The 27,641-nt window shown below is 40.0% G+C and overlaps 1 protein-coding gene across 1 annotated transcript; it reads left to right on the top strand.

Moving 5' to 3' along the window:
* Positions 1–1,845: 1,845 nt before the first annotated feature.
* Positions 1,846–19,192, top strand: LOC150089613 (monocarboxylate transporter 12-like). Its single transcript, XM_090390047.1, has 5 exons — positions 1,846–2,161; positions 2,971–3,111; positions 4,177–4,200; positions 11,192–12,211; positions 19,041–19,192. Exons 1-5 carry the CDS (start codon positions 1,846–1,848, stop codon positions 19,190–19,192), a joined length of 1,653 nt encoding a protein of 550 aa, XP_090246173.1.
* Positions 19,193–27,641: the final 8,449 nt, after the last annotated feature.

The raw sequence follows: 27,641 nt of genomic DNA, 5'->3' as shown, positions 1-27,641 counted from the left end.
ACTTTAGACAGGCATCTTGTAGACGGGCGTCATTATGTTGGTTCCTCGCCACATCTGAAACGTAAGCTTTTTTGTATTTCCCACCTGTGAGCTCACACAGGGCTAATTTACCCGATATTTGCCTAAAAAGTAGTTGTCGGCTGCTTTTCTTCAGATTAGGGATTTTAGAAACGATGATTGTGTTGTATATATGATATACTGTGATGTATAAATTAGCCATTAGATTACACCCAGTGGATAGAAATCATGGGATACCTATCTAATAAAGGGTAGGCCCACCTTTCGCCCAGATAAGGGCAATCACACTGCGAGGCATTGAGTCCACCAGTTCACGAAAGCATTCCACAGATATTTCCATCCATGCTTGCTGCACCGCTGTCCATAATTCCTTAACATTCCTGGGTGGAGGATCCAAAACTCGAACAGCGCTTTCCACAACATACCAAAGATGCTCCTCAGGGTTCATATCTGGTGAACCGGAAAGCCATTCCATGGTGGTAAAATCTGAGGAATGCTCTTCGAACCATGTTCTAGTCACCGCGGCTCTGTGGGGAAGCACATTGTCCTGCTGGAAGAGTCCATTGCCCTTGTGGGTGCACGATGACCATGAAGGGATGCATATGGTCTACAAGGATTGACACGTAACCTGGACCGTTCAGAGATACATCTAGATGTACCAGAGGTCCCAACGTGTGCCAGTTGAGCACACCCCAGGCCATTACTGACCGTCCACTTGCTAGAACAGTTCCTTGTTGGCATGACGGATGCATAGCTTCGTGCAGTTTCCGCCAGATATACGCATCCTCCCATCCATTTGAAATAACTGGAAACGGGACTTATCGGATCAGGAGACCGGTCTCCAGTCATCCAAGGTCCAGTGCCGATGGTCTTTCGTCCAGTTGAGGCATACAGTCCTATGTCGTGGTGTTAGCAATGGGACTCTGGTGGGTCGACTGATCCCATAACCTATTGCGGCTAATGATCGTCTTATGGTCTTGGCGGAGACGTTTGTAACACCTCTCTCGTTGAAGTCGGCGATGATTTGTGCCTCTGTCACTCTCCGGTTGGCTGAAACAATACGAGACAGACGTCGACAGCCACGTTCATCCACCACCTTTCTCCGCCCACAGTGCTGTCCACGATGAGATCGTATTCCTGAAAGTCGTATGCTCGATACACTCTTCATACTGTCGAACGGGGATAGTGCAATTTATGTACCACCTCCGTGATAGAGTGACCCATACGTCGGGCATCCACTATCATCTCTCTTTCAAAGTCGGTTAACTTATGACGTTTATCCATACTGACATCGAATTACTGTCTACGTGAATGCAGTGATGCTGCGTACCTATATACCTGCCAAGAGGTGGATTCTTCCACTAGTGAGAGGGGAGACAGCGTCGTTTTGCCCAGGAACCAAGTGTCCCATGAATTCTATCCTTTTAGCGTACTATGAGCACAACAATATTCTCATGAAAATAAATAACTGCTGAAAATTACGGATTGGTGTACTTTAAAGAAGGAAGGGCATTACAACTTTTTATTATTAATTGATATTTTAATTTTAAGTCTTTAAGACTTTCCCTTCACTAGATTTGAATGACATTTCATATATATATATATATAGTAATTATCGACATAGTGTATTGTATTGTAAAGCTTTGATAATAATTATCACATTTGTATGCTTAGCATGCTCTTCATTATTATATACTCGGATCATTAAAGAGAATGACGGAGAAACACAGTAATGACACCTCAAGATTTAAAATAAGCGAAAGAGACAGTCATAGTGTGAAAAGCAGAAAACAATAATTTCAGGTATATTGGTAGTCCATTTCCGTAATGATCAGAATTTTAATGCGAATATCATGCGGAACTCATCATAATTATGCTCAGACGTTTCTTAAGCAAAGTGACTCCCAGATGTGCAAACAAAAACCTATTGTGCTCGAAGCTGAAGTAAAGGATATGGCTGAGGTTGAAGATGGAATGTACAGTTGGGTTATAGTCTCTTTGTGTTCGTTAATCACGTTTTTAGTGTATGGTCCAAGCAAATCAATGTCAATGGTCTACGTGGAGTTTCGCTCTGAGTATCAACTTTCGAGGACAGAATCGAGCACTCCTTTTATGGTTAAATCGGTCGTCAAACGTTTAGCAGGTAAGTGTTTAATTCATTTCATTCTTTCCTTATGTTTCAGTGCAGATAAAGCGTATTGTATTATTGAAGAGAACTCAATTAAGAAATCGGAGGCGTAAATCCTTTAATATCTGACAGTGCTTCCTTTCATCTGTACTCATTGCTTTTAGAGTTATTTTTCGGGCATCTTTTCAATTTTCTGAAAGAACTTTGCATCCACTGTGAGCCTACCCCGCAGTGGATGAAAAAGGCCCGGGTTCGAGTTCCGTCAACGACCTAAGAAATTTTTATGGATCTTGTTCATTCTTTGACTGAGTTAATCGGTCTCAGACGTGGACTGCAAGGTTTTTGATCTCGGAAATTCGGGTTTTTCTTCAGAAAACAGGATATCGAATAGTTTTCAAACGCAATTTATGGACAAATTACACATGGGTCGATGAATTCATTCTCGGATGACCCTAATGTGACAGTTTTTATTTTTTGTTTTTTAAGCTGTCAGTTCATATGTAATTGTGTCTTATTTAACCCATCTAATCTGTCACGAGCTACGACATACGTTATATATAATTGATGACGGAGGTACACCGAAATGCATTAAATGCTTTCCAATTTAAATTTGCTTTTTTCAGAATCTTTCAACTCAGGTGAAAATAATTTTAAATAGAAAATAACCTGGAAATTGGAAAAGTCGGATTGATTCATAATTTTCATTATTAACAGAGTGCTGCATTGCTATTTCAAAATGTTATTGCAAAGCAACATGCATTTAATTCTTAGTAAAATATATTTTTATTTATTTTTAATTTCATTGTGATTTCTATATATTTTAGATCCTTTTGTTGGTGTACTTGGTAATCATTGCGAAATTAGGAAGATAACGTGTGTTGGAGTTATCCTATGCGCTCTTGGTTATGGACTGTGTTATCTGGCAACAGATGTGATTTATATTAGCATTTTCTGGGCTCTCTTAGGTAAGATAAGTGGCTTTTTTTTATTAAAAATTACCTTTGAGATTGAAGTATCTAAAATTGCTTTCTTTACGTACCTTGTGAAGATAGAAGTTAGCATAATATTAGTTGAGATACCTTATTAGAAATAAAGGACAATGTTACACCGTCTCAGAATTGGTTTTAAAATGTTTATTGAAGTCTTACTGCATCACTCGACGCTTAGTACACGTTGGCTATTTTTCACGATTCTTCTGACGCAGTATTTGGACTTCTGATACGGATTCCTCACTCTATAACTATCACACTATTACTATTACTTTTTAATAATGGCAAACCACATATCTTTCCGGTTTCAAACATTTAGACACCTTGTTTAAATACACTGGTGTGCAAAATTTAAGGACCAGTCAGGTTTTAACCTGTAGCTTCTCATAGGAGTGGCCTGAATATGGGAAAAGCATGCCAAAGGAACCTCGTGAGGTACAGAAATGATGAAGGAAACAACACCGACACAACAACGGAAACAAAACGGTACAGAGGGACTTTATTCAAAATTGGCAACATAGCACTGGCTGCCACGGTACAGATGCATCACTGCCAAAGATGGAACAAAGAGGAGAGATGGGCTTCAGTAGGAGATATGGTCACCCCTAATGTCGATGCAGGCTTTGCACATCCTGTCCATACTTAGAACAACGATGTTGATAAGTTCTTGCGGTAACATCGTCCATTCATCTGTCAGCGCCATCTCCAGATGGTGAACATTTTCTGGTGAGTGTGGACGTGCCGCTAGGCGTCTCCTCAGAGCGTTCCATATGGTTTAGATGGGATTTAGATCGGTGGAACGGGCAGGCCAATCCATAAGAACAATATCCTTACTTTCCAAAGCATAGAAACAACAAACAACCACCTAGGTATTACCTGGTAACACAAAAGGGTGACATTCCTTTGTGTGGTGGCGCTGCGGTAGCGGAAGTGTACGAACGCATCTGCAGAAGCTCCACTTGATGTAAACGGCGGACGACGGTTTACGACAATATTGCGCGATCTTCGATTTAGTCAAGTATTATAACGTGGATTTTTCAGGTTTGAAGAGTATCACAGATGAAGGTAAGTAAATTAAGTCCGGAAAGAACAGTTTTTGTGATTGTATTTACCTATTTTTGCCCTTTTGAGAGTGTTTTTGTTCAGCGCGATCGCTACAGCTTCAGCGGTAGCGATCACGCTGAGCCACTGATTTGAGTACATCTCAAAAGTCCAAAAATTTTGAATATATTTTACTTCAAACTGCTTGCGATAAGGTTATTTTGTACGGAAAAATATAATTCCCGCCAAAACTGGAAAATCGCGATTTCTGATTTCTATTGACTTAAAACGTCAGAAATTGACTTATTGCTACGAATTTTTGTTATTTATTTGTTATTTGGTTTTTTTTAGGAGCATTAGCAACTAAGGCCATATTGCTCTGCGGATATACGGTGGTCATTTCCTGACCTTTCTGCATCCTCCATATTTGGTGGTCATAGGCTCGAACCGCGGTCTAATCAAGAAGCGTGTGTTACGCACTGCTGCTACTTCCCACCTGGCTACGGAGGCGCCGAAATATTGCTACGAATGTGAATTTAATGTAGAAATTATGGCTGAAAAATCAAATAACAACAAAATTCTGGACAATGACTTAAAAGACTCCTCTGAAAATGAAGCTAGAGTGCTCAGGGAGAAAGCCCCTGTTAATGAGGAAAATGGTAATGAACTGGATAGCTGGCCTCCTCAGTATTAAGAAGGGCAGTAAAGGAAAAAATCAAGAAACTATAGAAATTCCAGAGATGCAACAAAAGACAGAAGAAGAACTAAAACTAGACTACCTAACACATTTGACTGACACTATCAAACAGGCAAAGGAAACCAGAGTGTATCTAGAAGAATATATCCACTAGCAAACCAACAGGATTTCTTCTGCAATTAGGCTGCAGATAGTGAACCGTTGGTCACTGCTTGAGCAGCGCTTGATTGAATTAAACACAGAGAACTAAGTGTTAAAATCAAAATTAGAGGTTACAACTGAGGAGAAGAACAACTATAAAACAATAAACACATTAACCTATGCCCAATGTGCAAAGGTTAACGGCAAACAGGACATAACTAAAGCAAAACAAATAACTACTAAGCAACCTAATATAAACAAGGAAAGCAACATTCTCATTCTGAAAGCAAAATGTGACTCTACCCATAAAACCAGTGAGGCAGTTAAGGACACAGTGGTAACAAAGCTGAGGCCTCATCTGAGAGAAATAAAGATAAACAACATGCGGAAAATCAGGAACAATGGAGTCCTGATCGAGGCAGCAAGCAAAGAAGATCTAAGAAAAATAGAAAACCATCCTGAGATGAAAAAACTGGGCTTGCTCCCTGAAAAACCAAAAGGGAAAACCCTAATATTATAATCTTTGATGTACCTGTGTCAGTAATAGAAAAAGAATTCATGATGGATATCTACTTCAAAAACTTTAACAATGAAATGACAATAGATGAATTTGCTTCTGAATTCCTGCTGAAAAGAGCAACAAAAAACAAAAGGAATGGACAACTCAACATAATTGCAGGAATTACACCAAAAAATTGGAAGGTATTGCAGGGACAACAGAGAATCTATGCTGGCTGGACTAGTCATAGATTTAGGGAACACTTCCCTATCCAAAGTTACTTTAACTGCCATAAATATGGTCACATTGCCAGAGACTGCAGTCAGAAAGAACCTGTTTGTGGTCACTGTGCAGTAACTGGCCATGATTACAAAAATTGCAAGAATGAGTCTCAGCAGCCGAAATGTGCTACCTGCAAGGCAGCACGGCTGATTGGCTATACACGTAGTATCAGGGATGATAAATGCCTCAGTTATAAAAAATGGCAAAAGTTATTCAATCTAGGACTATGGGCCAGATTTAAAACGTAAATGTGACTGGGGTTCTAAATCTCGTCCAATTGAATGCTCAAAGAGCAAGAGCCATTGTAGATCAGATCAAACTCAAATTGGAAGAAAATAATATAGATATCTTGGTACTCTAGGAACCCTACACACATATGGGTAGGGTTCAGGGGTACCCAAGAAGCTATAAAATAATAGAATACACCTCAGATTTTATAAAATAATAGAATACACGAGTGTGTGCCCATATCACCAGTGCTGTAGGAGAGTTTTACATTATTTTACTATATTCCAGACCAGGTGAAGATATAAATCCAACTATTGAATACCTACAAGTAGTCACAAACTTGCTACCTATTGCAAATATCATAGTATGTGCTTATGTCAACTGCCGGTCAGCCTTATGGCATAGCCGTACGGAAGACAGAGCAGGCACACACAATAGCCACCTATATCAGACTATATAGCCACCTCACCCTTTCAAGTGCTAAACCAACCAAATAACCTCCCAACTTTTAGCAGTACCATGTGGGAGAGTGACATTGATGTTACTCTTTCCACCAATTCAATAGCTTATAAAATCACAAACTGGTGTGTCCAGCCAGCCTGGACCACATCAGATCACAGAGCCATTTCCTTCAAACTAAACAGGCAATTACAAACAACCCAACACTCTCTATTGGATATCAAAAGGTATAACCTTAAAAAGGCAACCTGGCAGATTTTTGCAGCAGCTGAGTTGCAAAAACAGGAAAATGAGTGGTCTAGATCAGGCAACTGTAGCCCGGACGAGCAAACACTGACTATGACAAACGTTTTAACAAAAACAGCTACCCTGTCTATCCCACGGAAAAAAACCGAGGAAGCAGACAGTTCCCTGGTGGTGCCCCGAAGTGACTATACTCAGAAGTAGGGTACACCAGGCGAGGAGACATTTTCAAAGAGCCAGAACATCTTGGCCACAAAATGAGGTGGATGCACTGAGAGATTCTTATAGAACTCTCAGGAATCAGTATACAGCCCTCATAAGAGACAAGAAAAAGGAATGCTGGAGGCACTTGGTTGGAACTACTGGAAACAATAACCCTTGGGGAGTTTTCTACAGAATAGTGACCAACAAGCTGCCAAGAGGCTGGCAACAAGCTGTCTTAGAAACTACTGTCAAACCAGATGGAACCCCAACCCTGTGTTGGGTGGATTCTGTAAATAACATCCTAGACAGTATCATTCAGACTGAAACTGGGAATCATTCCTCCACCCAGCTAGACATTATAAAAGAAAACAGTGAATATGGCAATGGCAATATTTTCTGTTTATACTCCGGCACGACACCCAAGTCAGTAGAGTTTACAATAAATCGTCAATACAAATATTTATCGAATTTAGTAGGGTTTGAACCCCGGTCCACTCAAGGAACGCGTACAATGCACTCTCGCTCCTAACCACTGGGCTACGTCAGGCCTATTGAACCTCTGTTCACTATACAAGACAGAAATAGAACTATCTAAAACCAAAAACAATAAATGCCCAGGTTTTGACCTCTTAGAGGTTGAGATTATCAAAAAATTAGCGGAAATAGCACCAGATAAATTAATAGCACTGTATAATAACTGTATGACAGAAAGTATATTCCCAAAAATATGGAAACAAGCTGTGTTAAGATTAATTCTCAAAAACCCTGAAAAACTCCCTACTGATCCCAAATCATATAGACCAATAGCCCTACTCCCTGTACTAGGGAAAATATACGAAAGATTAATATACAGCAGATTAGCTCAATATTACACAGAAGCAGGTTTACATTCCAACAATTAGAACGGTTTTAAGCAGGGCAATTCTACGGAGGATGCCATCACCACCTACTGACAACAGTTAAAAACACAGAGGAGAAATATATGCTGGCAATCTCCATTGACTTTGCTAGGGCATTTGACTCACGCTTGTGGCCTAGTGTCCTTAGGAGACTTCGCCAGGCAAATGCCCCACAATCCTTTTGCAGATGACATGATTTTCCTTGTAAAAGGTAACTCACGAGTAGTTGTAAAGCAAAGATCAAATGCCGCCCACTTGCAGCTGCAGGAGTGGGCACAAATGCACATGCTCAAAATATCGCCTGAAAAAACCAAACAAATACTTCTAAAAGGCAATTTGGACATAAGAAGACGTCCACAAATCAAAATTAACACAACCGCTATAAAAATGGTAACAGAACTAAAATATCTTGGAGTGGTCTTTGATTCAAAATTAACTTTTTACCCCCATTTGATCTACTTCGCGAAGAAAGTGCGAAATTATGCAGGTATGATTGGAAAGCAGACTGGGGGGGGACTCAAAAGAAAGACCCTGGCGGTCATATACCGTGCAATGTTCCTACCTGTTATCACCTATGGAGCCGGTGCGTGGTTCATCCGCTCGGCCATAGTAAGAAATAGGAATAAATTAGAATCGATACAAAGGACAATACTACTCACTATTACCAGAGCATGTCGCAAAGTAAGCACACCTACACTACAGTTGCTGGCCGGAGCTCTCCCACTTTACCTGGAAGTAGTCAAAAGAGGCTTATATTATAGATTTAAAAAGGGCATACCCACAGAATTTCTTGGGATAGCCCTTGATACAACCAACACCTTCAATGATGAAAGAAAAAGAATAGCCACAAAGCTCCATGAGCTATGTGGCTATTCTTTTTTAAACAAAGTGGGAGCAGGAAACGAGAGGTCTGGTTACCAAACGGTTTCTGCCACGGGTGTCAATGGTTAGCCCAAAGCCACCTAGTGGTATGCCCCTGGACTTTTTACAACATTTATATTGACAGGTCACGGTTCCCTAAAGGCGAAAGTAACCTCCTTAGGCCTGACCGATGACCCAAACTGCACCTGTGGCGAAAGTGACGACTGGGCACACATTCTATATGAATGTATAATATATGACATCCCCAGAACAGAGCTAATAGCATAGATTGGTCCCCTTCCCAGAGGAGAAGAACATCTGTTCATCATAGAAGAGCAAAATTATAAAGCTTTTACATCTTTCACACAGAAAGTATTCGAAATGCGCAGAGCAATGCAAAGAATGGCAATTCAGCCCCCCAGCAATTAAACAATAATCAATAATAAAATTGCCCAAGTTTCCCACCACGCCCAGACGATGACTTAAAAACTGTTAGGACAGCAGTATTCTGCACCCTGACAGAAACCTGACATAACAAAACTCCCCAGGACTACCCTACCATGTGTAGGAACCTGGGGCCCACACCAAATAAGTAACCATGTAGAGGAGGGAGATGTACAGGCAGCCAGGGAAGCAGATTAACTGAAAAATATCAGTAAGCTAGTAGCAAGGGGATGCAATGTATAATGAAAGAAGAATGAATGAATGAAAATGAAAGATAGAATGAATAGGCTGGGCACTGAGTGAACTAGGAATTATGGTAAAAGGGAATAAATGGGAACGAACCATTATTCAATCTCTACTAGGGGACTTTTTATCCGAATTACAGCCAGTACATGTCGTGGCACGGATTCCACTAAGTGTCTGATGGAGTCTAGCTCCAGATTTCACCATTATTCCATCAGGATATTTGTCAACTGCTGTACTGTGGTCAGGAGGGAGCTGAAGCCTAACAGCCCTTTCAAACATATTCCCCATTTTCAATCGGATTCAGATTTGGAGAATTAGGCGGTCAGAGTAGAAGTTGGAAATCTTGAGAATGTTCCTCGAGTCATTCAGATACAATTTTTGCAAGGTAGATAATTGTATTGTTGTCTTGAGAGAATCCATCTTAATCCGGATAAAAATGAAGTATTGTCCACTACAACCGAAAGATGTTCTTTGGGCACTACCTTCTAACGGTATGAGCGGGCACAGTCTGTACTAACAAAACACACCCATACCATAAATACTACTTCCAGCCGCTTGACTGGTAGACACAGAACAGTCTGGATGCTTGGCTTCATGAGGTTCACGTCACATTTTCACTTTACCATTGGTGAAAAATGCATAAATCGAGACTCCTCAGATCTGATATTTTTACACTCTTCTACAGTTCAGTTTTGGCGTTGGCGGCGCTACTCCAGAGGAATCTTTCCATTTTTTAAAGAAAAAAGAGATTTCGTATAGGCATACGACTATCGGATTCCAGATTCTTCAACTCCTCCGTTGAAAATCGATCATTCTTTGCCTAAGTTGCATTTTTCAGTCATTTGCTGCACATCGGAGAATGAAGCATAATTCGCTTTAAATTCCTGCGGTCTTCTTCTTGGAGTACCGACTTTATACCGCATTTCTTCCACTTTTATGTATTTTTGAGATGGTTGCTTTTGACACACCAGTGAAATCCTTTATTTTCTCAATTGTGGCTGCTGCTAAACCTGCTCGAACAAAAACACATTTCTGAAAATTGGAAAGATCACTTGTCTTCCCAATGAATGGATCGACTAAGCAATTCATGAAAGCGTAGTGTTTATCATGGTATGATCACAAGTACCAAGGGAATTTTGATCATACCATGCGGCAACTTACATTTACATACCTTACGTTTAATTATCGCCATATATATGTCACTAACAATAAAATGTTTCTAAGTTTTGGCCGTTGAGTGTATATATTAGATTATTTTACTAATTCAAATAAAAAGGGATTATGAAGCCCAATAAAGTCCTATTATTATTATAATAAACTTAAATTATAGGTGAAAACCTCATTTCACTAATAAATTAATAAAGTTATTAGTGAAACGAGGCACTAATAAATTAATTCACACATAAGTTAAACTTTAAAATCGTTATTAAAAATAACGATTTTTCCGTTTTTAGAATTTCGCGACAATTGTTTTTCAATTCTCATGATGGCTTGTGGTGGTGGGTGGTTTTTGGAGATTGGTGGCCGCCGTCTTTCCATGATTCTTTCCGATTCCCTTGACGTGATATGAGAGTTCAATACATGCTTATTTTAATTAATAGTTATTTTAACTTGATTCATTGATGACAATACACGGGGGGTAAGTTCATATTATAATCATTCGCGATTAAGTGTTGAGAGATTAACAGTCCTACTCAAAGGTATGAGGTTTTCACCTATAATTTAAGTTTATTTGATTATTTTAATATTTTAAAATACTGTAGCTTATTAAGAATTACTGATGTATTGAGTTCTGTTTTATTTTTATCCTAGGAATCGGGCAGGAATTTTGTAACATCTCTATGACTGTGCTAATCAATATGTATATTGTACGGAATCGTGCGATTGCTGCAGGAATAATCAATGTAGGAAGATCTGTTGGGAACTTCACAATACCGTTTCTAATCGATTTTTTACGTATCTCACTAGGACTGAGAGGAGTATTTCTTATTATTTCTGGAATGATCATGCACGGTATCCCGATTGCACTGTTGCTATACACTCCCCCATGGATTATAAAACAGAAAAAAAATTCCTATGGTGAAAAAAACGTGGCTCCATCATATAATGATTTTAAGCGAGATTCGGCACCAGCTATATTCACTGTAGAGAAATACAACAGCAAACAAAACTTGTCTAAAAATTTGGACTGCCTTGTAGAAAATGTACCCAGAAGCGTCTTCATCGACGAATCCTCTGTTCTTGAACAGTCTCGGAATTCTGGTTATGTTTTAGATTTTCAACGTCAATCAACAAAAGAAACCATAAATTCTGCATTCATTTGTAGAAAAAGATATTTGAGCTATGTTAAGAAACTCGTAATGAGCGCAAGAACTCTAATGACAGATCAGTTATATTTAGCGATACTTACAATTGATGTACTGTGGGGACTGTCAAGCGAATGCATAAATACAGTTCTTCTTGATTTTGCGTTAGATAAAGGTGTACTCGAATCTCACTTTTCTCATCTAATTTCCGTTATGTCGGCAGCAGATGTGGCCGGATCCATGTGTCTGGGCTGGTTTGCTGACAAACAATATTTATCTAGGAAGAATTTTATTGGTCTTAACCTGCTGCTCTATGGTTTTTCCATCGTTTCTCTTCCCTTGACAAATGGATTCGAAATGGTGATTGCTGTATTGTGCGTCTACTCTGTTTTAAATGGATGTTTATCTGTCACGTTCAGTCCATTGATTGCTCAATATTTATTGCCAGAACAACATTTTAACGCCATGGGAATAAAGGGTTTTATTTCAGGCGTTATTCAGTTATTAACCATGACTCCAATGACGGGTAAGTTTCGAATACCTTTATAGATTAAGAAAATATTTTTTTATAAAGTTTCTAAATTTTATTTTTACAGTATATTAAGTTCGTAAGTGCTTATATTCCAAAGGTTCGTAAGTGCTTATATTCCAAAAACAAAACGTTCCTTCTGACATTAATCTATCCACTAGGAAAAATCAAACGGATTAAAACCATTACAGATAGGCACTTTTGATCTACTTTTGCTCTAACAGTTCATATAGCTTTTCTTTTCTTTGAATTGAAGGCTGGGTTATTTTATTCAAATTTCCCACCTCTACAACACCAGCTGGGAGTTTGCTCCAACCATCATCCATCCGCTGACTGAGAGCAAACTTCCACATATCTATCCTGCAACCATTCTTCCTCAATTTGAATTTATGTTCCCTAATAGGTATAGTCTGAGCACGAGGAAGGATAAGGATACCGTCAGCACTGAGCATACTCAGTGCTTACCCAATCCACTCAAGGCCATAAACACTTAAATCAGATCTCCTCGCAGGTGCCTAGTATCTATCTAGACACAGAAATTTGCGAAATTGAAGCCTTTCCTGATAAGTGAAGCCTTTTGATCCCCTGACCAGTTTTGTTGCTCCTCTCCGTTTTCATTACAATACATCCACATACTTCCTATAATGAGGAATACAGACTTCTTTGCAGTATTCAAGATATGAGCTAACCAATCCCTCATGCAGTGAATAATTATCATCTTATCGCTGATGGCAAAATTCCTCCATATAATTGAAAAAATCCACGAGCATTAAAAAACCCACTCAGGCAGCCTGTTCGCACTCCTCATAAAAACTTGATATCTGACTGCACAAGAATGAAAATGAAAAAGACATGGAGGTACAAGTGCCTCCATATCTTTTTCATTTTCATTCTTCACTGCCTCAGTGTGGCACCACACAGCTGGTACGTTAATCTACGATTACTACTCCCATATGAAGTACTTTGCATTTGTCAATAATAAAATTCAGTTGCCACTTCTCAGCTAATTTACTTTAATTTCTCTAGGTCTCGTTGCAATAGTATTTCCTGATTACTGTGATTAACTACGCTTCCACTTTCGTATCGTTTAAAACATTGCCATTAAGTGTGATATACCTTCATCAATATCATTAATAAATATAGAAAACAGCAATGGGCACAGCGCTGAATACTGAGGGACTCTACCAATAACATTGGTCCAAACAATAGTACTGCCCATTGATAATCACTCTCTGTCTCATCCCACTCAACTATCCCTTTATGCATAGCAGAAACGTTCCCTTAAATCCACTCTACTGCAAACTGTAAATCAGTCTTTAATGTGGAATAGTATCAAAACCTTTTTTGAAATCTAAGTATATGATGTCAAATTTATTTTTTGCATCCAGTCTTGTTATCGTCTGAGTGTCTAACCCAAAAGGTTGAGTCAATACGTGAAAAGTAGAAATCTCCATTACAAGACATTCTGGTTTATTTGACCACTCTATATCTCTGTTCAGTTCGTTATAATCATCACGGTCATTAGGCTTATAACTCCTAATACCATTTTTCCTCCAGTGCTTATGTCATTGAATTAGTGCTCAACATTGAATTAGTTATCCATGTCGACTTTTATGTACTGCTTTAGAATTAATATACTTCTTAACTAAAACCATAAGCCCTCTCCTTCTTGTCCTTTCTGTATTACATTGTACTTCCCATATTCAAATTTTGAATCCCTTCTATCTAAGTGAAACCATGCATCCACATTCACATATGGGGATTCTTTATGGAAGTGGATTCAAGAAGTTTATTAAACTCTAACAGTGAGCCAAATGATTGCTCTGATATTCCCACGTCTGCATTTGATGATTTGATCAGTACTTCAAATTCATCAAATTTATTTACTATGCTTCTAGCTTCAGTATACTGTACAATACAAGTATTCGTGCAATCGTTTTTATTATTAGTAACCATAATACAGCCTGCATATTTCTCGTTCCAAGAGGACCCCCCAGCACGTCTTGAACACGAGTGCCTTCTCAGCCTTAAAGGCAACACCTTGCTTTTCAAGTTCTAATAGATGCAGGTAAGAATCACTTTCACTTATGCCTGCAGCTACTGCTAAATATATTATCAGGGCAGTAATTTTTCGACCGATCTAACACTGCCTTGATAGCATCAGCAAATATTCTTGCACTCCCAAATGCAAATATTCTACACTAATCGACAAAATTAACAGAAAAAAAAATATTTTTCATGAATATTTTATTGTGAACAATGTCGCCGAAAACGAATATTTGATATAATAAGCATCGAATTTTCTGAGTATCCAATAGAAATCAATCTATCACCTTACAGAGCTGCACATTAAGCAAATTATTCATGCCTATAAAAACACGGGTTTCGACTACATCACTTCAATCCCGTTTTTTTGGCTTGCTCAGTGTGATAGCCACATATCCAGTACTCAGGATGGCAAGTCATCGTCGTTCAGATGATTCTTTGAGATGGCAGGCTGTTGGGCCACTTGAAGCTAGGCAGTCGTACGGGGAGGTGGCACATTGGTGTAATGTATCACGCAGTGTCGTCTCGGCACTATGGAAGTAGCCACAAGGTCAATTGCGGAACACATATCATCCTGGACAGTTAGAGAGAGCTGGACCACGTCGGACCACCTCACGATAACCTTCCAAGTCTACCAATCAGTAAACCGGCAATCGGTAGCCAGACAAACGTCTGGTAGATTTGCAGTAGACAAGGCGGATTGGCAACGATTCAAGGAAACACTGACCACGGCTGCACACTCACTCAGCTTTGAGGGACTGGATCCAGACCAGCACCAAACGGCAATTGTAACCATCATCACATCATCATCCAGGAGGAGGAGGAGGAAACCAGCTGCGGGAGCAGTCCGCTGATGGTGCCCGGAACTTCAAAGATTAAGACGCGAAGTTAACAACGAAGGAAAAATTTCCAGCGCGTGCAAGGAGAATCTGGCCGGAAGCCGGATTCTCCTTGCACTACCATGATTAAATAACGAAAGAAGCGCTCCTGGGAGAATCTAGTCTCCACAACTGGAAACACAAACCCCTGGGGGGGTAGTCTATAAATTGACCACAAACAAACTCCCCAGGGAAGCGGTAGTCCCAGCTACTAAAACGCCGCAAGGTACTTATACCAAAACATGGACAGATTCCATAAATAACATTCTAGATGACACATTTCCTTCAGAACATGCAACCAAATACCCCGGAGAAAATTCTGCTGTGTGAAGAAAATTAAGCTTATGCCACAGCTCAGGTGGAGGACCCCTTCACCAATGATGAATTAATCACTGCTGCGGTCAGGATTAAAAACAAGAAATCTCCAGGAGAAGATATGTTTGAGCCGGAGATTGTCAGGAAGGTGGCTGAAACAATTCCAGACACAATACTAAACCTCTTTAATCAATACCTGCAGACTGGCTACTTCCCGATGAAACCTCCAGACCTTCCGGAGTCGTACCGTCCATTGTTCTTCTGTCGGTCCTAAACAAGCTTCTAGAACATCTCCTACACAACAGAATAAAAAAGGCACTACTATAATGCTGGACTATCATCTGGAAACCAATTGGTTTCAGCAGTGGATGCTCAACAATTGGTTTCAGCAGTGGATGCTCAACAGTGGAAGCCTTAGAAAATATTATCAATGCCGCCTCAACAGCAAATAGCAAGTACTTCCTCATTGACTTTGTTGACTTCGCCGGGGCGTTTGACTCCCTATGGTGGCCAACCGTCCTAGACAGACTCCGGAAGGTGAAAATACCTGCAAATCTATACAACTATGTAAAAACATATCTCTCCGATAGGAAAGTAACCGTTTGCGCCTCGTACTGCTCAGTTACACGACCAGTACATAGAGGGTGCCCACAAGACTCAGTACTTGGCCCGCTTCTTTGGAATGTAGTCCTGGACAGCTTCCTGAACCTTGGCCTTGGGGACTTGAGGTCGCAAGCCTATGCAGACTACCTGATCGATCCTGATGCTGGAGGCGGATTCCAGAGCTCAATTAGAAATCTCTCCATCGTGCCCTAAATACTCTACAGGAATGGGCCAACCAGCACACCTAAACTATCACCAGGAAAAACCAGTACGATTCTACTTAGGGGCACTTTTGACATCAGAAGACACCCTCAGATAAAAGTCCAGGGAACCACAGTCAAACTTGCCAAGGAGTTCAAATACCTTGGCATAGTGCTAGACAGTAATCTCTCATTTACACCCCACCTCGTATACCTGCAAAGCAAGATCAAGAAATATTCGGCCGTGGTCGCATGGGTAACCCGCCGCGACTGGGGACTGAAGAAGAGAACCCTCGCCCTCTTCTACAAAACCTTCTTCCTGCCGGCAATCACATATGCTTCAGGTGTCTGGTTCTGCAAGGCAGTGACGGCTGTCAATAAAAGAAAGTTAGAATCCATCCAACGATCTATCCTCTTGACAATCTCCAGAGTATGCTGCACTGTAAGCACTCACACCCTCCAGGTTCTTGTGGAATCCCTCCCCCTTGACCTGGCGTTCATCCGCTGTGGGCTACTTTATCAACTATCCAACGGCAGAGAATGTACCTGCTTGATTTTACAACTGACTCGACGAATGACATCAAACTCGAAAAGAAACTCCTCCTTGCCCACCTGCAGAGGGCCTGGCAGACCCATTGCGAAGCATTTGTGAAAGGAGAAGTCACCAGAAGATTTATTCCGGACATCCAAAAGGTCTTTCCCAAAAGCCGAACTTGGTTTTCTCCGGGACTCCTGACATCCTACTTACTAACAGCATATGGAGGAACAACAGGAAAATTCTTGACACTTGGACTAAGTGATACCTCTCTTTGCCATTGTGGACAGCCAGCGACTTGGGAGCATCTCATGCACCACTGTACTCTCTACGAGGATCTACGATGCTGCCTCATCACTAGACTTTGCTTCATACCACAAAACCAAGAATATTACCTCCTGGAAAGTGAGGAAAACTACAAAGCCTTAACGAAATATGCACAGGACCTCTTTACCTGAAGAAGGACATGTCCACAACCGACATAGTTCCTCGGAAAACAGACACTGACTCTCACCTGACTCAGTACTCAATCCTATCCCAACCCAGAAACAAGATATTCACAAAGAGAGGAGCAGCAAAGTGGTAGCCTCCTCTGATTGACTACCAATGAACAGCGCCAATATCTGACTCTACCACACTGAAGCAGACAACGGACACTTGTGTTCCAGGAGTGATTGACAAACTGAAATAGACAACGGTCTCATAGAACTGGATACTACAAACTGACTTATTGTCTCAATACTGTGAACAAAGAGAGAGAGAGAGAACCCTGGACAAGACGACGAATCGGCATTAACTATCTCCTTGATCACCTCCTGGATGGCTACTGACCTACGACAGACACTGGAATTGGTGCCTCGCTAAACTGGACTCCACAGATGAGACACCACAGCCTTGCTGCCAACATGCTATATTGGCATTCTGATCTGGGCACCTTGCCTCGCTCCTATCTTTCCCTTTCTCTAAGGGGAGGGGACGCCCCCCAGTTTTTCCTTCTGGTGGGGCCTGGACCTGCCCCACTGACCATCATTGCGGTCGCCTTCCCTTCCGTCCCCATTCTTCTAACTTTACCTCCCAGTCTTCAATCTTCTCCTCTACTCTACTTGTATTGCTAGCGAATGCCCCACACAATGTAAAATTTAAAATATCCAAATTCAAACAGCACATATAGATCTTTTTCAGCCTAATTAGATTCTAGCGCCTACCCCTCTCTCTCTTTCTCTTTTTTTTTATAGGTCCTAGCCACTGAAATCTCAGGAAACTAGGTGGCAGGGCCTGCCAGAGTGAAATAAAATAAAAATACTGGTGTACCTGGTCTGCCTCCACGGGCCAAGTGTGGGCAACACTGGGCCCCAACAGGGGTCCAGCGGCTAAATGGCCAGATGAACAACGATACACAACACAACACATGCACACACTTTTAAATCTCTGTCCTCAACAGTGTTCTGTTTCACATGACAATGTATACTACGCGGAGATGGGGAGGAAACCCTAGTGCCATCTGACAAACAACACACTTTACACTATAGAAGTAGTTTCAAGAGACAGGAACCAATACAGGAAGAACTGGCAAAGGTCGTCGGGGGCTACGTCAACCAAAATACACTGCTATCTGACTCTAACAGCAAGACAGACCTTTATGATGCCTTGTTATCAACTGTCTCTTAAGGTTGCTGTGGCCACAGGTGAAAACATTTCCAACCGGACTGTATTAAGAAGGCTCGATTCAAGTGGACTCTACTCAAAGAAGCCAGCGGTTTTTATTCCATTAACCCTGGAGTTTTTTCGTCTAGCAAAACAGGCAAATCGACCAAAGAACACACGCAATTTACAGACATAATACATATACGAGTATATGTAAGAAATTATGGGTGGCCCTAATATAATAATTTGAATTTCAATAACCCCAAACCACAGCAGATCTAGTTGAAACTGGTGCTATAAACATGTGACTTTGGAAGACTATTTTTCAGAACCCTGCTGAGCGACTCTGTCACGGAATGAAAATTTCATGATGCTTGGGTAAAAAAAATAATAATAACAATAAATAAAAATTAAAGGAACGTCGCGTTGTGTGCATAACCCTGTTCACAAAAACTTGTTTCTACTCCAATTAAAATTAAATTACCAATACTTCCCCTCAAACCACTATTCACAGAAAAATCACATTTTTCTGTGAATTATAGATGTTATTTTTTTTATTATTTTTGTGATTGTCCGTTAAAGTTCAGCTTTTCTTTATTTTATAGGTTATTTCCGAGATTTCGTTGGAGCGTACGACGGGATGTTTTACATACTAGGGGCGCTTTACATTCTTCCGGCAATAATGTGGTTCTTAGAACCGGCAATGCTGAAGAGGAGAAAAACGTTCTGCATTGAAAATAATTCTTTTCATCAATAATCATCTGAGTCTTGCCAATGTCGTATTCTTCGATACCGCGAATCATTACTCATTCTGTTCATCAGGACATGTAATAGGATTGTGTGGAAAATATTGGGACGGTTAAATGGAACTTCTTAAATTGTTATACAATTGTTTGAATAAACTGACTTCCATTGTTGGTCCATCTGAAAAAGGTTTGTCTCTTTCATAAGTCCAAGCCAGTTATGGAATCAGTAAAATTTAAGACCATGGTAAATAAGCTAAGACAAAAGAAAATTTTTTATTAGTCTCATCAGAAAACTAATAAAACTGATTTTTCGCAATGTTCAAAATATAACTTAAAGTAGCCCCATCTCTCTCTCTCTCTCAAATGAGAAATTTATTATCTCAAAGATGTCAACTGATATCTCTCCAGGACATATAACAAATTATTTTAAGGATATCTTAAATATTTTAGTGGTTATTCCAAAAATTATGACCTTCGTAGTACTTTTCTTAGTTTCTGTCTAAATGAGCTGAAAGAATCTTTTATAGCAACCAACCCTGTTCGCTAGCATATTAATTCGTCTTTTCTTTTTGGAAAAAAATGCATCTTCAGGTCGTTTCCGAAAAAACCAATTCTTAGTACGAATAACATTTCTATGCATTCTGATAATAACATACATAAACTAATTGAATATTTATCGCTTTATTATCAAATATCCAGAACCTTTTTCGTCAATTTACCCTTGTTCGGGGTACCTGATTCCCTATCTGTACTGTTGATGATGTAAAATGCAGTCTCGAACGATTTACGTACTTATAACACTGAGACTGGCATTCAAAAATACGTTTCTCGTATATCATCAAGGAAATTTAAACATTCGTAAGTGTAAAATTAGTTAAATTTGGCTAATAACTAATTTAAATCTATGAGAATAATTTCTATAGTAATTATATTAGAACTGAGAAAGTCCAGTAACATAAACAAGAAATCGTTTTGATTTTTAAGTAACTCTTGTTTATGAAAAATTACTAATATCACTTCATTAAAATGTCGAATAAATTAATAACCAAATCCTGGAAAATGGCATTTTAATTTTCTAAATACACTCTGTGACAATGCTGCACCCTGAAGGAGCAGGAATACAGAGAGGATACTTAGAGTAATGATAATCAAGGAATTAAGGGACACATGATAAAAGTTGCAGAATGTGCGTGTGAACACAATTTAATGAGAAAAAATTACTCTTAGAATGATGTAAATAAATATGGTGTAAAACCATCACGGTTTTCAATACATTTAGCTAAAGGTCTCGGCATTGAGTCGTAGTCGAGCAGCCTCCTGCAGTATTTCCCCACCAAGCTTCTTGCAGGTGGTCCTCCAGAACATCTGCGGCCTGTGCTGACTGCCGGTGGCTCTGTAAATGGCATCCAATCATAGCCCACACGTGTTCGATGAGGGAGAAATCCAAGGATATGGCTGGCCAAGATATCCACACCACGAACCACCTAGAGGAAACTCCTGTGGTATGCGTTCTGGCAATGTCCTGCTGAAAAATTGTGTCAGATACTTCAGTAAGAAAGGAGAGAGCGACACTTTCAGAATTTCGGCGACATTGCGGGTAGCAGTCTGATTGCCGTTGACGAACACCAACGACCATTGACTACCAAAACCGATTGCTTCCCTTATCATAACGCCAGCAGAGTGTGCAGCATGGCGTTCAACAATGTCTCTAGGATCACTGCGTTCACACGTTGTCGTCACACATGTATGTAGCGATCATAGGTACCCAAGCAGAAGTGGGATTCATCGCTGAAGACCACTTGTCGCCATTCAGTGTCCCAGGTGGCCTATGCGCCGAGCCATTCCAGACACTATTGACTATGGGCACCGGCCTGGGTAATCGACTCAATGGACGGTACGCACGGTAGTCCCTTTTGGCCAGCCGGCTTGCAATGGTTCGACTGGTGATGGGGTGACAGCGGGTGATGTTACTACTCGTTGGATTGTAGCCAGCGTGATGTAGGTGCGGTGTAAACCTATCACGTTCCACAGGAGGATTCTCCTGTGGAACGTGATGTCACAGCAATTCTCCACAATCTCCTTGCACTCTGAAGTCAGTTCATACACTACGTACTCTAGTAGCTCTGAGCAGTTATGGCACCTCTATCAAAAATAAGAAGAGGGGCATGGCCATTGATCATTATTCCGCACACACGAGAACGCCGCCTCCACCGTAAGTGCTCCTTTCTCTAATGTTGGAGCAATGGTACCACTAGAATCCGTTTGTAGGTAAAAATTGGACTCATAAGAGAACAGAACTGTACCCCATTTGTCAGGGTTCCTAATCACATGTTAATGACATCAGTTTCGACAAGCCCTGCGGTGGTTTGGAGTCAATGGGATAGTGTAGGGGGAAGAACGATTTTTATTTATTTATATTTTCTTTTTATTATATTTATTATTGTTTTTTTTACCTTCTTTATTACCTTTCCTTGGAAATCCTATTTAGATTTTCTTAGATGCCCTCACCTTCCAAGGCCCCACTTTTTTGCCACCTGACTGCTTTACACTGTATATCACATGGAAGATTCTCAGGATTATGAGGATAATTTCCTTTGTTTCCCCTTAATCAATTTCCAGGATTCTCTCGCCAAATTGTGGGAGAGCAAACTCTTAACTAGGCAAGCAAGGTGTGTGTTATTTAGAATAACAGGACTCAATGCGACAATAAAACATGAAATTTATTTCATACATATATACAACATAATATACAACTGAACTAGATAGCATATGATCATGATATAAAAAGTTGACTCAGAGATACCTTGCATATATTATTCTTATTCCAGTTTTCCTTCACTAGTTAATCCGATTTGACAATTATATAAAAACATGATTCATTCTTCTTCTCTTATTCCCTAATGAACTCCTAACACTTATACATTCCCTACACCTATTTCCTTTACTCCTCGATACAATACTGTTTCATATAGTAATAATAAAAATGCTACATTCATCATTCAACTCTTTGTTCTCACTACACTGTTACAATATACTGGTAGACAAATCTTCAGTATCCTAATTTCCTTCCTTGTTACTAATCATTCAGATAAACTAATTGTACACAAATCTTCATCAATTAAAACACTATTCAGATTTGCTCCTATAACTTAATTATCTAATATTGAAAGCATATTCAGAATCTTTCTTAAACTGTTTACTTTCCTTCTAACATATTATACATTCACAACTCTCTCAACGTTGCCCTATGCATAATATTTCTATCAATTTTCCACAAATACATTTCTTAACCTAATAACTACCCTATCCTCCGTCTCTTTAATTTTTTTTTTATCTGGACTCTTTCTCTCTATTACCCATTCCTTCGTTTCCCTTGCATTATAGACTAATCCCTTTTTAACATATTATAAACTCTGTTGGTATATCTACCTCAGAGATAATTTATCTTTCACTTTACTTTCATTAATTACTTATCTATTTTACTAACAGTACTTCGTGTTAACTGAAAATATATTTGATATATCGCTCACCTACTTCTATATTCTTCTCTTCTTCTCCAGGGAGGTTTCAGGCTTTCATCTTAGGCTCTTCAGGCTGCCATCTTGGGCTTTCCTTTCTGGTTTTCTTCATTTGCTTCCTCCTGACTTTGCTTCAGATAATTTTCCTGAACTCTTGGCTGCTTAGGTCTGGCATCCTTGATCTCCTGGACCTCCTGCTCTGAATACACAACTCTTCCTTTACTATGGATTTATCAGATGTATCTTTCTCCAAGAGGTCGTTACCTTTCCTGGTTCACTTAACGGTATTTCATAACTTTTTTTGCTTATCATACTTGAACTTCCCTTTATGTGCTACTCTTAACTATTTTCCCCCTTACTGTCTAGGGCCCTTTTTGCACTCCCTACATTTCTGCATTGCCCGACTTATTTTCCACTCTGTCTCCACGATCTTTATTTCAGCCACCTTCCACACTGTCGAACCCCAACTCTTTCTCTGTCGTTTGAACCTTCTCCCATAGGACTCTCCACCAATCTCAAGAATTCACCTAATCGCCCCCTCTTATCCATTCGTTAAAAAATTCCATAACCTTTTTTGCTCCGTGTGCAAACCAAGTCTTTTTCCTGAAAATTTCTTGTCTAGTTCTCAGGGCAGCACAAACCTTTCATGTCTGCCGATCGTCTCCAAGGATAGCCATTTTAGTGTTTTCACCTTTGCGAAATGGTATCAACTTAGTAAAAAGTCCGCCACAGTGACTCTATTTTTCAACACAACCGCCAGCCCATCGGGACTTATGTCCAGATGCTGCATACATCAAACGCTCCTTAATCACCCGCGTTTCACTGTCCCATTGTTCTGTTTCTAGTAACCCTTTCTCGCCTGTACGCAAATGAGCACTCCTTCCCCAATACGGGCCGCTGTCTTTTTGTACTCTCAGTTCACCCCTTTTCCACGCATTTACATTTACAGTACTTGTTACTTTCTCTTCCATTTGACTACAGTTCAATTATTAATACATCTATAATCTCTTATTTCTAAATCCAGTATTCTTCCGATATATGCATCGCTTAAATGTCAACATTTCCCTTTCCATATCAAGGATTTACCATATCAAAGAATAATTTATTCCCAAATCACAAAAATTTCCCATAAACTCTAACTCTCCATATTTGTAAGATGAATATCTTACAATGGAAACCATTGGCTTCCTTGCATACAGTCCACTTGAATTGAGCCTTCTTAATACAGTCCGGTGGAAATGATTTCACCTGTGGCAGCAGCAGCAACCTCAAGGGAAAGTTGATGACAGGACATCGTAGGTTTCCGTCTATCTGTTAGATTCAGATGTATTCGTCTGTTCTAGTTGACCTAGTCTTCGGGCGACCTTAGCCAACTCTCCTTGTAATGGTTCCTCTTTCCTCAAACTGATGACATGGTGCCGAGACTCGCTGCGTGACATATTAAGCCAATGTGCCACCTCCGCCTGCGACTACCCGAGTTAAAATCGTCCAACAGCCCGCTATCTCAAAGAATCATCTAAATGACGATGGCTTGCCATCCTGAGTTCTGGAGATGTGGATATCCCATTAAGCAGTCCAAAAAACGGAAATGAAGTGATGTGGTTGCAACCGGTGTTTTTATAGACATGACTCATTTGAACAATGTACGGCTCTGTATGGTGGTAGATCGATTTCTATTGGAGATTAGGGATTTGGATACCAGTTGCCTATAATGTCAAATATTTGCCTTCGGCGACACTGTTCATAATAAAATATTCATGAAAAGCAGTTTGTTCTGATGATTTTTTCGTACTGGTACTACCTGTACCAAAGATATATATAAATATTTATTAATGAAGATTTGTAATGTTGCTTGTTTATTTAATGTAAATTTTATAAATATTTGTATTATTATAAAGGCTTTTATTATCTGTACTTTTGTATCATCTTTTTTTTGTAAAATATTATTGGAATTTCTTGTTTTTGTACGATGAAATGAATTAAGAAATAAATAAAAACGGCGAAATTGAAGAACTGTTTTGCTTTATACAGAGGTGCATTTCATCACTAGAGGTGCATTTCAACGTGTTTATGCATTTCACTAGTGTACTAAACTGCACACATTTTACAAATTCTGAATTTCTCATTATCCTGAACCTCTATAAGAAACTGTAAGGGCTCCTGTGTAGTTTGAACTACTTTTTCCCTGATTGATATCTTTGTATTTATTTTAATTTTAACCACACAAACAGAGAAGCCCAATAAAGGTTACTGCTGAAAAATGCCGTGAATTAAGGTTCAATTTGAAAGTGTCTGCAATTCTGCCCAGACACGATAGGAGGGGGTATATGATGAGAGCCTTGTCGATCGATTCGGCCCTGGAAAGATTGTGAAAGGCTCAAGGGGTAGAATTTTTCTCAGCCTGGTCTGTTCTTGTTAACAGAAGGAACTGCTTCTACAGGGATGGGATACACTTAAATAGAAAGGGTGCAAGAATATTTGCTGATGCTATCGAGGCAGTGTTAGGTGGATTGGAAAACTGCTAGCTTGGGGGGGATACAAGGACTAATCGATTAACAGTAGCCGCTGGCAGAGGTGAAAGTGATTCTTGCACTGCTTCTATTGGAATGAGCCGCAGCCTGGAAAATAAGATGCAGGATATTTCAGAGACTGCTGGGAGTCATTGCGGTACAAGTAAACACATGGGTTGTGTTAGGGTAGCTAGGAATAGAAACAGGCGCATGTATACTTGAGTGTACACCACTGCTAGGAGTTTGGTAAATAAATTTGATGAATTTGAGATGTTGGTCAAAACATCAAAGACAGATATTGTTTGGATGTCAGAGACGTGGTGTGACACAGATATATGGAACGCAGAACTAGAATTTGGGGAGTACAATGTGCACAGGAAGGACAGACAGGATAGGAAGGGAGGTGGGGTTATGTTATTAGTTAAGAAACACATAAAATCCAAGGAAGTACAGCCAGTCGACATGGCTGGACAGTGCGGTGTAGGGTCAATTCGGTGTGACATAAGCACTGGGAAAGCAAAATTGAGAGTAAGGAGTGTGTTATAGGCCTAATGATTGAGTGTGCCAGTAAATCAGAATGTCTTATAATGGGGATTTTAACTTTCCAGATATTGACTGGAACTTGCCGGTTGGTCACTCCCACACTAACAAGGCTTTTGTGGATTTATTGGATGATTGTTTTCTACATCAGCATGTTCGGGAGGCAACTAGAGGGAGTAATACTCTTGATTTGATTATCAGTAGTGATTCTTCATGCATTAAGAATCTGCAGTTAGAGGAACCACTAGGTGGCAGTGATCACAGTGTGCTGAAGTGGGATTTACTCAAAGAGGTAACTACCATCAGGGGTAAAGGGAAGGGTTTTTGCTTTCGTAAAGGCAACTACGATGGACTGAGACAGTATTTAAATTCTATACAGTGGGACCAACTGATGATGTTACCAACAGCAAATTCAAAATGGGAAGCATTCAAAGAACTTATCTTGGAAACTACTAGGCTTTTCATGCCAACTAAGAAATATTGTTCAAGGTTTTGGCCTAAGTGGATGTCAGATGAACTAATGAGACATGTAGCAGAGAAGAAAAATGCATGGGATACATATAAATTAATGGGGGACATGGAAGCCTATGATAGATATAAGCTGGTCTGTAACCAAGTCACAAAGGAGATTAGGCAGGCAAAGGCAGATTACGAGAAATCTATGGCAAATGATGCAAAGAAAAACAGCAAAGAGTTTTTTACTTATGTAAACTCTAGAATGAAGGGGATGAATCAGATTGGTCTACTGGATATCGATGGTTAAACTGTTGATTATCCTGCTCAGGTACCTAACAACCTAAATGAGTATTTTGCATCTACATTCACACACGAAGAGTGTGTGAATAACTTGTCATTTTCTGAAACACATATTTTGCTGGACTTGAACTTCTTGGATCAATTCAACCAAGTTTATTTATAAAGTTCCACTTTCAGTGAAAACAGTTGTTGTGCTTGTATATCTAATATTGAGATTAAGGAACATTCTGAGTTTTAAAGAATAATTTTTAGCTCGTAAATGGGGTTTAGAATTCATCAGAAAATTTAATTATTATTGAGTGTTTGGAGAACATTTTTCAAGAAAGTGAATCTGATCGCTTTCCTACCCAAGTCTTGTTCATAAATTGTTCTCAAACACTGCGGCCATTAATGTGAAATGAATTTATGGGTGTCTCAGTCAGTAAACAATAAAACCCCTTAAAAACACAATATAAGTGTAAATAACCGTAATCTTAAATGTCGCTCCACCGCAATATGGTTACGTAATACAAGGAAGCCACCACCCTGGTGTATTGCAGTGGTACTGTACTATACAGAGTCCAGTCAAATATTATGGCCACTCCCCAATGGAGACATCACACATGCCTAGCGAATCATACAGCGCACGTGTCAGGGTCACACATCGCAAGCATATAAGGCTTGAAGTTCGGCATTCGGGAACACAGTAACAGCCTCTGTCCTGGGCAAAGCACGCGACCTATCAGACCTTGAAAAAGGCATGGTCATGGCTATCGGGCCAGAGGTGCCAGACTTTCCGAAACAGCGGACTGTTATTTACTTCCCGTCTTAGTGCTTCTAGCTCAGGGCCCCACCAAGGGACTGCACCTGGTTTGGGCTTCTTCCTTTTGATGGAGATGTTGCAGGCCAATGTGATCATATCTGTGACAGCACGTTGCTGTTGGTCTGGATTTAGTGCTTGAAAATCACTTACTTGAAGCCTGTGAGAGGAGTCGGCCAGCACCTGCTTGAATAGGTTCCAGTCCGCTTTGGCGAGGGCGTATCTATGCATTATCTGTCTGATTATTGGTGAGCGAGCAATGGACTGTTTCAGCTGGAACGTAATGGCCCGATGGTCGGATGTTGTCCATGAGTCATGTACCGTCCAGTTCGAGAGA

This window comes from Mastigoproctus giganteus, chromosome 2, assembly GCF_048544385.1.
Source record: "Mastigoproctus giganteus isolate SK-2022 chromosome 2, ASM4854438v1, whole genome shotgun sequence".
Classification (NCBI taxonomy): domain Eukaryota; kingdom Metazoa; phylum Arthropoda; class Arachnida; order Uropygi; family Thelyphonidae; genus Mastigoproctus; species Mastigoproctus giganteus.
The sequence above is the reverse complement of the archived record's forward strand: the minus strand, read 5'-3'. Positions and strand labels throughout refer to the sequence as shown.